The 12,716-nt window shown below is 40.1% G+C and overlaps 1 protein-coding gene across 1 annotated transcript; it reads right to left on the minus strand.

Moving 5' to 3' along the window:
* Window positions 1-5,135: 5,135 nt before the first annotated feature.
* LOC116703544 (pleckstrin homology domain-containing family F member 2) lies at window positions 5,136-8,429 on the minus strand. Its single transcript, XM_032538342.1, has 2 exons — window positions 8,156-8,429; window positions 5,136-6,844 (listed from the first exon to the last, which is right to left on the minus strand). The coding sequence occupies exons 1-2, from the start codon at window positions 8,397-8,399 to the stop codon at window positions 6,261-6,263; spliced, it is 828 nt and encodes a 275-aa protein (XP_032394233.1). The 5' UTR covers window positions 8,400-8,429; the 3' UTR covers window positions 5,136-6,260.
* Between the last annotated feature and the right edge of the window lie 4,287 nt (window positions 8,430-12,716).

Here is a 12,716-nt window from a genome sequence, read left to right on the forward strand (position 1 = left end):
TAATTTTCTCTTTATCAAATCAAATAGGTAGAATATACTTACTTAGGTGCTGTTAAGTACAGATGTGTTGTATTTGCAAAGAGCGTTGTAAACCAATCCATTTTTTTGTGGTAATTACCAATTTGGTTAAAAAGAAACCCATATTTCAGATAGACATGTTTTAAATGGGTCAAATTTGACCCGAGGACAACGGGAGGGTTAATGCAGAAGTTTAGAGCGCAAGTTGCAGACGATGGATCTTTGTTTTTGTTTTTTGCGTTTCTTAATTTATTTATTGTTCAGAAGCAGCTGGGATTCTCATCTCATTTGTAGATTTTTATATAATTTATTTATTTATCCTTATTTTGCCTTCCTTATTCTTATTGTATACTGTAAAAATTAAGCACTGTAATAATCACTTTGTAACTTGATTTTTAAAATTCAAGCTTCATAATAAAAATATTTTAAACATAAATAAAGAAGCAGCTTTATGTTGACATACGCTCAGCCTTTGACATATGAAAAGACTACTTGAGGCGTACCAAGAGACACTTTGATCAAAGAGGTGTGGGTTCACACCAGAGAGAAACCCTGATCCATGCCCAGACTTGATGAGTTTTTAGAGGTTGTTCGATGAGCCCAGTTGATGTATCAGCTCATTATCTTGTACAGTAATTTAGCGTCCAATGATGCTTGTTTTTTTAGTTCTTTAGGAAAAACCAGAGGAAAACAAAGTGTGGATACAGTTCTTGGGAACAATGGTAGAATGTGGTAAAGGGTCAGATAAATCAGTTTTTCATGCAGGTGTTGCCGTTTCCATGTTGTGGGTCTGTTAATCCAATTACACCTGTTTTTTTTGTACACAGAAGGACAGCGTGTTTCCCTGTTTCCTTGAATGTGGTTGTCTTTTTTTTGGGGGGGGAGGAATTTGACACAGAATGTAGTTTTTGAGAATGCATTTATTCCTATTTTTTACATAACTTTAACTGGTAAAACTTATTATTTCACTTAAGGCCAACAGATGTCACTAAGTTTCCACTCAACACTAAAGTAAAATACAGATGTATTTTTACCATCCAGTGACCATCTGCAGCACCAGCAGTCAAAGGTGAAAGTTACTTTTTTGCAACATATTTACAGCATTGTACTTTATTTTTTTGGCAGGGGGACATTTAGGCCTTTATTTCCATAGGACAGATGAAGACATGAAAGGGGAAAGAGAGTGGGGGGAATGACAAGTAGCAAAGGGCCGCAGGTCGGAGTCAAAGCCACAGGAGCCGCTATGCACCAATTTATGGTGGAAATACCTTTATTTAGCCTATATGAAGACGAAAAACAGATGATAATTCAAAATATATTAAACATATACTGGAAAGTATGTTGTTGCGTGTCAATGGGCATTTTTAAGTGGGTATATGGAAATTGTGGAGCTTTCTTGAGCGCATATATATATGCCCACTAGACTCATTATACTTTATAATCAGGGTTTGTAGTACTTTTCATGGTCAACCTGCATTGAGTTGTACAGTAAACTTCGAAGTTGAGCAAACACTCCTTAAGGCATCAATCATCAGCAGCAGCCGCTGCCTCGGGGAGTGAACCTCTACATATGGGTGTGTGTGTTCTACCAGGTGAGCTGCCTAGGCGCCCGGCATCATACTTTATTTTTTACCAAATAAAGGGATTAAATATGCAGACATAAACTCAATCTAAACATTTTTTTTTCCTATTTATATTTCTTATTACTCCCCCTTTTTGATAGATTATTGTTAAGATGTGTTTCAGTTGCAATGCCTTAAAGGTGTACTTCTCAAATCTGACTGTTTTTCAGGTTTGAAGCAGAAGAATCTTCTACACTGTGACACATTGCCAGTAAAGAGACCTGAGACAAAGACTTGACTGTGAGCAGATTACTGTAGACAGTATGTCATGAAGACATAATCCAAAAAAACAACACTGCATTTTTTTGCACCATCACTGGCAGTGCTCCAGTTGCCCAATACCCACCGGGAAAGGTTAAACAATGTATTTTACAGTATAAACCAACTATTCACTGTCTTGATCATATTTCATTTCACAGTTCACGTATGTAGGTTTTTGAGATAAAAAGACCGATTGCGGGGAAAAAAGGTCACGTTTCCTTGTTCCGTGTGAGGAGAAGTCAAACAGGTTTGACACTCAAAGAAATGTCTCACCAAGGTGAGACAGAATTTGGTATTGTTGCAGTTGTCAAATATCAAAGTCTAATAAAACCTCTACAAAATGTTGTCCATGTGGTATGTAACTACCACAATTCCCTTGCTATGACTGACACATAGCTCTCCACCTCACAAAAGCACACAGGTTTGCCACATAAGAAATTCACCCTCACAGATCTGTAAATTACAGTTACAGTAGTAGCATGAGGAAATAAAAACATGTAGACAAGCTTCTGTGTAATTCCAACTTCATGGTTACATACACATGACACATAAAATGTCATTTCATCATTCATTTTTATAATTGGATATCAATTTTGTTTAATGGTAGACATTATATTTCAAGTCTGTTTTTATTTTCTTAAATCATCTTCCCCAAAAACACATTTCAATTTCATGTTTCATAATGACACATTTTATTTCATGACAGTCATGTTTCACCCCTGTGTATCTTCAGCTTATCAAAAACTGAGCTAAACTGCTACAAGACTTTAGCCACTACTGTTAGCTAGAGCAACATCAATGCCAACATTGTTCTCAATCAACAACTAAAGGTTGCTGCTGTACAAAACAGACACATTAACTAAACTTTACCTAGCTATTTAGCCTTAGCTTTACAAGGGCTAGTCATGCTACCAACTAGCTAGGCCGGCTTGTGAGATTATATTTCTAAGCACCAAAGTGAATCTTTGTTAGGAGTAATAGTTAGCTCTTGTTAGCTTGATATTTACAGCAGCAGCTACATACAGTAGCTGTTGCTCTAGCTAACAGGAGCTAACTGTGACAGCATTTGTTGAGCTTGCTAGCTGCAAATGTCATAGGATGCTAATGATCTTAATATAATACTGGAAAACAGGCTATCCTGGCTGTTTCCAGTATTTGTGCTAAGCTAACCGCCCGCTGGATGTATCTTTACATTCATACTGTAAAGACATGACAGTGGTGTCAATCTTCTCAAATTCTGAACAACAGACATATGTAAATTGAGAAGAAAAAAATGCAGAAAAGGTTGAGATTGCTGAAATCTTTCCAATGTTCAAATCAATTTAAAGGGGCTTTATTGCCATGGAAGTTTAAATACCAATGTTGCCAAACATCAACATACATCCAAATATTCAGACAAAACTTAATAAACACTTATATAAAAATCAATGCAATATTAGGATGGATTTATATTGATTATATAAATCTATTTGTATGGCTTATATTTATATTATCTCACACAGCCACTAATACCTAGACCAATGCAGACATTATTTATGCTCCATTATATTTGTTGTTGTCCAATTGGTTTCTTTTTTCTTTTCTTTTTTCCAGTTGACTTCATCTGTGAAGCGGTTATCTCTGTAACGCCCTTGTGAGAAACAAAACAAATATGAGAAAAATATTGAGACTGGAATGTAGGATGTAGTAAAATAGTTTCACCATCTGTAATAGAGTCCATGATAGACTTGTCAGACTGGAAACTCCAGCTGGAAACATCGAGACCAAGATCACACAGAGCTTCGCTGCACCGCTGATAGCTGCAACAAAAACAGATACTTACACTTCACATGAAGCAGTGTGTCAGGCAAGAAACAAATCAAGTCCAAGTCAACACCTAATGTGCTGGAGGCTCGTTGTTGGGCTGCGAGCAAAACTTGGCAGCCACTTTCAGTATCCGCCTTCTATGTAGAGCCATTGTGAGAATCAGTGTTGGTCTAATGCATTGTAGTGGGTATGCTGTACTGTGTATTGTCTGAATCTGCCTTTGGGGGAAGGGGGCATGTCATAGTACTGGGTTCTGGGTGTCCTCCCCAGGGAAGTTTTGATCATCAATGACCTTTTATTATTTTTATGCACCATTTTACGGTGGAAATACCTTAATTTAGCCTTGTAAAGAAGAAAAACAGATGACAATTCAAAATGTATCAAACATATAATGGAAAGTATGTTGTTGCGTGTCACTGGGCATTTTTAAGTTGGTATATGGAAATCGTGGAGCTTTCTTAAGCCCATATACATACCCACTATACTCATTATACTTTATAATCAGGGGTTGTGATCTGGCTGGAGCTCTATGGAGAGGAGAATTTTTACTGACATGTAGCCTAACTGCAGTCAGCGCTCACACGATCCACTTAGCACATACTGCAATGTTTAATTTTTAAATAAATGTAGCCTACAGGCAGTCTGGGACACGTGGATGCTCAGTATTTTCCGTGGGTGCTCGAGCTCGAGGAAACATGAATCCTTTAAGCTAATCATCTTGGTTATATTCCATCTTCATATCAGTGATGATACTTTGGCAACAGGTGACGCAGTTAATTCTAGGGTTGCATTCTCAAACAAAGCAACTCCAAACACGTGTTGCTGTCATGTTGCAATTTTTGTTGAGTTAGACCTGTCTGCTATCACTGGGGGGGGGCAAGACTGAGAGCTACATGGAAATGTATGCACCAAACAAGCCTTAAACTACAAAACATTGGAGGACCCTCCCCTCAACAAAGAATAAAAAAAAAAAGATCCTCCCCTATTTTCCTCCGGTGGTCTATTCCATAAACACTGAATGGTTCCCTACATTTCTCAGCATCAAAGTGAATCTTTGTTATCATTAATAGCTAGCTCTTGTTAGCTTGAGCCACAACAACCACATATATTAGTTTCAATTTCTATGTTCTGTGTATATTTACAACAGCAGCGACATAGTTGATTCAGAATGACTTTGACATAGCTGTTGCTCTAGCTAACAGGAGCTAACTGTGATAGCAGTTGTTGAGCTTGCTAGCTGCAAAGGGCATGGTATGCTATCGATACCACTCTCATGTAGAGAGACATAAATAAAATAAAAATAAAATGTCTAACGTGACTCTCACTGCTCAAATCAACACAACAGACACAAATCCTAGCTGTTTTGAACTTTATTGTTTTTAAATCGTTTCAAAGCCAATTGAAAGCAGATATGAACAAATGCTTTTTATATGTAAACACTGATTTACCAAGGCCCTAAATATGCTATTCTCAACATCCCCTGACATCAAATAACAGCAACACTTGGAGAAGACAAAGGTGCTTTTTGACTTCAAGTGTTTAAGTCTTCAGTGTAAAAAGCACATGGTGGCAGATGCAAATACAATACTCAGTTCATTGATAAATACAATGTTTAATACAATGCTAAATGATGGTAAACATCAGTTACATCTGAGTAGTCCAGTGTTGCCAACTCTTTTCCAATGAAAGTAGCCGACTGCCTGTTGCTCACACCGGAGGAGTGAGAGAGACCCTGTGCTTTTGGCAGAAGAGCCGTGGACTCTAATTACTCTGAACTGCATGCATGGGAATGAATTACAATATAATATAAGTGCCACTGTTCATAACTCCAACTGCTATAATTATTATGAATCATATTTCTCTACATCTGTGTTACTGTCTGTGTCCAAACCGGCAGTGACAGATGCCGCCCACAAAGAGCCTGGGTCGTCTAAGTTTCTGCCTGAAGGACGTTTTCCCTCGCCACTGTTGCACCAAATGCTAGCTCGTGGGAAATTGTTGGGTCTTTCTAAATTATACAGTGTGGTCTAGACCTGTAGAGATCTGTAAAGTGTCTTGAGATAACTCTTGTTATTATTTCATACTATTAAAAAAAACATTTTAATTGAAAGTTGAAATATACACTATAATATATCTTACTTTTTCCTGATGGTCTAAAGTCACATAATTTGTTGCTAGTTGCTTTTTAAGAAAAAAAAGTCAGTAGCGAGTAATGCCTACCATACACTAGAAGACTCTGACACAACATTGAAAAGACTTCAGTCTGACACCATCTCATATCTTAAGACAGTCTCTAATGATGTTACTGAGTTTTAGTCACAGAATTTAAGATTTTACACCAGCGCTGACTGATGCGTCTTTCACACTCCGGATATCCCTCCCCTCTTGCTATCAGGGATTGTGATTGGTTAAAAAGTACTAAAAACAAGCCAGAGTTCCCCTCCCCTATCTGAATAGATAGGCAGTGCAGCCAGACCCTTCTCCATCACTGTGGAGACACAGTAGGTCTGGCAATGTGAGACTAGACGGTGGCAGTATTGTTGTGGTTATGTTTCACTGGGGCCGCTCATGCATTGGCCTCGGGTAAACGTAGGTGCCCATCCGGGTGTCCAGCCAGCTACTAGAAGCGTAGCTTGGATTTGTCTCCTTGTCCTCCTTCTCTTCGTTGGATGCTGCCTCATTGTCCTCCTCTGAGCTACTGTTAAGGTTTGTCCAGCTGTCTTCCCTCACACGAGGATTCTCATCTTTCTTACTCCTAATGTAGCAGAGACTGCAGACCCTCAGCCTCTTTGTGGGGTGAATATGGTCTATCACGACTCGATGCTTGGAGCATGCTTTGCAGACCAAAAAACCACATTTTCGGCAGTGATGTCGACGATTGGTCGTAGTGAACTTATTTAAGCAGCGCATGCATTTATAGGCAGCCTTGTCAGGGATCCAGGTAACAGCAAAGGTGGCACCTGATTGGCTGCTGCCGTCTTGCAGCAGGTTTGACTGGCAGTTCTGGATGTGCTCCATCCAGGCACGCTTCTCCTCGATTGTAGGGGCGGACACATAAAAGGACTTGCGTGGTGTACGCATCAGCCATTGGTTTTTCATTCCCACACCATCCTCCATGTCCTCTAACTGGATGTCCTCTGAAATGACAGTGTAGATGGCATATTAATATAAACTCTATGGTATAGTCAAAATACCTGTCAATTTTGTGCTCTCCTGCACAACCAGACTACATGCACACAGAGTTGAATGCAGTTAAATGAACAACAATCAACAAATCCGAACGTCTTTAGCTGCATCAATAACATGAAAGTGAACCCAATTTGATTTTGAAGTGTTTGTAGAATTGAAAAGGCCAGAACTGTTTGCTCAGTTTAAAATGGTTAAAGTAGTATATGAATATGAAATTAATTTTACCTCCATTGTAATGCTGTAGCAGATATCTTGAAACGTCTGCACATGAATGCCAAGTTGTAAAAAGTTAACACCAAAGCAGCAACAATACTTTGTCTCTACAGCGTGTATACAGCTATGGATACACATTTTAATTTGATCATGATCCTTCTCTTTAGAGGACATTTTCTGTCTGACTGGATGTAATGTCATGTAATATCATTTTCACATACAGGGGCAGAGCACAATTTAACATTAACCTTATATAAAAAGAAGAAGAGATGCATTGCTCCAGGTTGTTTTACAATTGCTATTTCCCCCCCGCAGTCCCGCCAGTAGGTAAAACAGTAAATAAGAAATGCAAGTGGAATGCGAACATCAGATCATGCAATTTTACAGACATTAGCATTCACATTCATACCTTACTACAATAATTCAGGGTTCAACATTAGCACCATCTACCAGCCAAATGCTGGTAAAATCACCACAGGTGCTTTGGCTGGTGGATGAAAAAGGTTTATTTTGAACATGTGCAAAGTTGCAGCGATGAAATTAATCAGTCATGGGCTTGGTCATTCCCAGCAGTCTTGTTTAAAGTAACTGAAAGCAATACTTGAGTAAAAGTATAAGTATCTTACCAGAAACTGGCTTTGGCAGGATTAGAAGTCACCTTTTAGAGCATTACTTGAGTAAAGGTATCTAACACTTAGGCTACTGTACTTAAGTATCAAAAGTTATTTCATGATATTACATGTAGCCAACTTAACTATCACAGGTAAAAAGATAAAAATAAACTTTGATCATGAACTTTATTGTTCAGTTTAATATTTAGTGTTACCACACCTTGTTAAACATCAATAAAGAGAAAAACATGTCTGGCAAGTGACAAATAAATAAGATGCTTAGGAGAAATGTAGTGGAGTAAAAGTAGGCCTATACGTTTTATTTAGACTAGCCTATGTCGTGGAGTAAAAGTGAAAATTTCCAGAAATATAAATACCGTAAGTAAAATACGTGAAAATTCTGCTGAAGTACAGTAACAGAGGATTTGTACACACCCAGAGAGACGATTCTCTGCTTTCTGTGCCAGCGGCCGTTGAGGACGATGCTGCCGTACACCAGCACGTCGTTGAAGAGGAAGAAATCCTTAGGCTCGGGCTTCCGACGCCCCTGTTTCATCAGACGACCCTGTCCCATCAAAACCCGACACGGGATGCATAGGGGCATCCCTGCCGGACCAAAGGAATTCTCCACTGCCTGGATACGCTCCCGGTTCTCCCTCTCAAACGTTAACATGTCCATGCTGGGGACCAGTCTGTCGCAGCACCCGGATCACACTTGAACAACAGCGGCAGGGCTCTTATAGAGGCTTCTTTCCTGAGTGGGAGTCCCCAAGGTGCAAGACAAACACGTTAGACAGGTGTGGGGCAGCATGTTGAAGCACATTTTGAAATCTATTCATGTAGGCCTACATGCAAGTGGAACTCCCCCAGAAGCGTTTTGTACTTACCTGTTTTATCATGTAGCATATTGGGATTTGCGTAAACATAAAGTGCATTACAAATTAAGTTTTGTATTCATATTATTTTGTCCCCTTCAGGTAAGGAAATATATTTAAACCTATCAGTTCAGATGTCAGTCATGTATGTCACAATACTGCACTAAGTGCAACTTGCACAAACAGGTTTTGCTTACAATTTTTTTTTTGAGAACTCACTTTTTATTTACTTCAAATAAATTGACAAGTATACATATACAGTACATACTTTAGAAACACACAACAGGAGATGTTAAAAGGAGAGAACCTGAGTAACCTGTATCAATAAGTACATACAACTGTGGACAAAAGATGGAACAAACTATGAATTTAAATGTATATGAAGTAACAAGCTCGCCAGACGGACAATAGCCGCTAACAACGACATGTAAACTAGCTAGCAACGCCGTCACAAATTAACTGACACACAAAAATAATATTTAAAATGCTAATGTACACCAACAGAAAAAAATGTAATGACTTACTCTTCCGCTGTCAAAACACTGTTTCTTGAAGGATTCTTCTTTGAAAAGGAAAAATTGTTTAGACTTTCCCAGACACTGTGAATGTTTGGTTTGAAGATGTCTGTCCAGTTTATTCATTTTAAAACTCTCCTTACTGAGTACTTCCCCACATAAAACCCACTGAGGCCTCTCTTCTCCATTCCGAATAGTTTTGGTAAAGCCAACATTAATAAAGTCGTCCTTATATTTTCGTTTGGACATCATATCAACACTGACAGATCACAGACTTTGGACAAAAAAAAATATGAATTTGGAGAGCAGAGTGCAGTATAGCATAGTCAAAGATCAGGTTAGGGAGAAGAGAGAGAGAGAAAAAAACCCACAGCATCTGAGCTGAACAGACCACTGTAGCAAAAAAAGAACGCCTATTTACATCAGATTGATATGCAGTTTACTCTGCCAATTGGCGACCCAATAATACGGGTCTGTGACCCATTTTGGGTCCCGACCCAAAGTTTGGGAAACATTGAACTAGAGAACCGAAAGATCCATTTCCACAGAGAGAGAGAGAGAGAGAGAGAGACAGAGAGAGAGAGAGAGAGAGAGAGAGAGAGAGAAAGACACACACACACACACACAGATAAAGAGAGAGAGAAACACACTCACACAGAGAGAGAGAGAGAGAGAGAAAGAGAAAAACATACAAACACACACACACACACACACACACACACACACACACACAGAGAAACACACACAAACACACACAGAGAGAGAGAAACAAACACACACACACACACACACACACACAGCCAGAGAGAGAGAAAAACACACACACAGAGACACACACATCCAGAGAGAGGGAGACACAGAGAGAGAAAGAGAGAGAGCGAGAGAGAGAGAGAGAGACACACACACACACACACACACACACACACACACACGTCAGTATAGGGGTGTGAGAACACTTGTGGAGTCAAACTTTGCTCGGATACACATCAATGCTAAATTCATAACAACAATTTCTGAAATTTTATGGAACAAAAACGGAAGAAAACACATTTTGTGTGCAGGAGGACTTTAAATAAAACATTGTGATGAAGTATTTTAATTTTCAGAATTTAAAAAACTTCCCGCCCTCTACTGTAATGCATGTAAGCGGTTATATGTTATATCTGTACCTGTTATATAACAACTGAGACACACACACACACTTGTTTATTTTTGAATTTTGTTTAAAAAAAAACAAAGACACACACAGAATTGTTTATTTATTTTAAAGATTAGTTTTGGGCTTTTCAGCCTTTATTTTGAAAGGACAGCAGAAGACCCGCTGTGTCTAGGAGTAACCCTCTATGTATGGGCGCCTGTTCTACCGCCTGAGCTCCCCGGGCGCCCCAGCATTGTTTATCTTTGAATGTTCTGATGTCATCTTGTGTTGGAATGTTCCTTTTTGATGTTAGATGACAGGCCGGTGATGTCACTGAGGTCCATCAGAACCTTCATGTACAAGTCACAGCCTTTAAATGTCATTCTACATGCAATCCACCAGAGAGGCGCGCTGCAACCACAGGAAGGAGAAACAAGTCCAGGAATATCAATTCACCATGGAGCTGCAGGACAATAACGTCAAATTCCTCCAGTTTAAAATAGAGGAGCTCACGTTGAAAATTACAAAGCAAGAGCAGCACTTTTTTGAAGTAAATCAGTCGAAGATTTTGAAAATAGACTCTCTAGAGACCAAAGTCAATGCTCTGGAGACAGAGGTGAAAACTCACAAGGAGAAGGCGGAGGAGTGGAAAGCCCAGCTGCGGAAAAGTCGAGATGAAGTGGAGCGCATCGGCCTTGATAAGGCAGAGCTCCTGCTAGCATTCCAGGATTATAGAGATAAAACAGCCCAAACCGAATCAGAACTCCGACAGCAGAAATGTGACATCGAGGCGAACGCCAGGAACACCATAGAAGAACTGAAGAAGCATTGTGCATCTGAAATAGGGAGGATGCAAGAGGGGCACGACACGAAGATGGCGAAGGCGGAGGCGGCGTGCCAAAAACTAACCCTAAAGCTAAGAATCGCCAAAGAGTGGTCACAAAGGCAAGCTGCCGAGTTGGAAGAACTTCAAGCTGCGCCGCCCCAAGGGGAGACAGATTACAAAGACAGAATGGACAATTTACGCTTACAGATATTAGAAAAAGACATCTTTATTGACAGAGAAGAAATACTGAAGAAACACACGCGATTCAACGAGTTAACAAAGCAGATAGAACTGGAGATGAAGATTGAAAGGCTGGAGATGACACTCCGGGAGAACGCCGACCCGGGAGAGACCGACTCCAATCTCATGGACAAAGTGAGGAGATGTGAGCCAGACCTGAACAAGGAGCCAGAGAAGAACAAGAACCTGACCACCGATGTCATGCCCATCAAGGTCGATCTGCAGGCGTGCATGGATTTCACCTCCGAGCCCCAGACACTTGTTAGTAAAGTCCTCAACGTCAAAAGAAACCACACAGACACCGAATCCAAAGTGCAGGTGGATGGTAACAATGAGATAGGGCTCAGACTAGCCTTCGCAGCCGAAGATCAGCTGATCGACAGTAACAGTGGGTGCCACCAGAACTCGTCCAGGGCGGAGAAACTTTGCCAGGAGCAGATCTTTCAGAAAACGCAAAGCAACCAGGACCAGAGTTCTCTCTTCAGACAGGTCCACGACATGACCGTGGAGCTGGTCCACGGCAAAACACAACTCACAGAAACAACTCGGCCTCTTGAATTGGCGAGAAAGCCGTGGCTGCAGAAAGTAAAGTCATGGCTAAAGAAAAAAGTCTTTTCAACAAATAAGGTTGCTCCAATTGACGCAGAGGAGCCCCCGTCCCGTCTCCTGGGGGACCATACTGTGCATCGCAGTGCAGATAACACATCGTTCTCAAAGCCAGGTCCTTATGCAGAGGTGTTCACGTCAAATTTGTGGAAAGTGATCCCAGATAGTTGACGTCTGAGATGCGGCTGATTTCTGAGGCCATGGTTACCTGGTTCTCAGATCTCTGCAGGCTAAATCCAGACAGCTAGCTAGACTACTGTCCAATCAGAGTTATATTTATACGAAACACCACACACACCACACAACACACCACACACACAACACACACACACACACCACAACACACACCACACACACACCCACACACACAACACACACACACGTTGGAATTTAAAAGTGACCTGGAGACCCACTCTTAGTGAATAAGACCAGGGGTGCAAGGGCCGAAAAGTGAGACAAAGGAAGGGGAGAGCTGTGATAGCTTGATCCAACTTTGTCTCAGGATATCCTACAAAATAAAAATTATTCACACATCAACATCTGAGATTCTGACTACTAATTGACTGAACCCTGAGACTGGAGCAGGATTTACCGCCAACAATTTCACCTTATAACAAAATTTAGTTAATGTATAGATATGACAAAATCCAGTTGAAAGAGTTAATCAATTAAATCACTTAGTTGATTGATAGAAAATGACTGTGATCATTTCCAGGTTTCCAGGTTTATTGTTACCTGTACAGTACTTTTGTGATACTCTTCTTACTTGGGCAATATTTTAGGGGAATTTTGTTGG

Source organism: Etheostoma spectabile, chromosome 15 (genome assembly GCF_008692095.1).
Source record: "Etheostoma spectabile isolate EspeVRDwgs_2016 chromosome 15, UIUC_Espe_1.0, whole genome shotgun sequence".
Classification (NCBI taxonomy): Eukaryota; Metazoa; Chordata; class Actinopteri; order Perciformes; family Percidae; genus Etheostoma; species Etheostoma spectabile.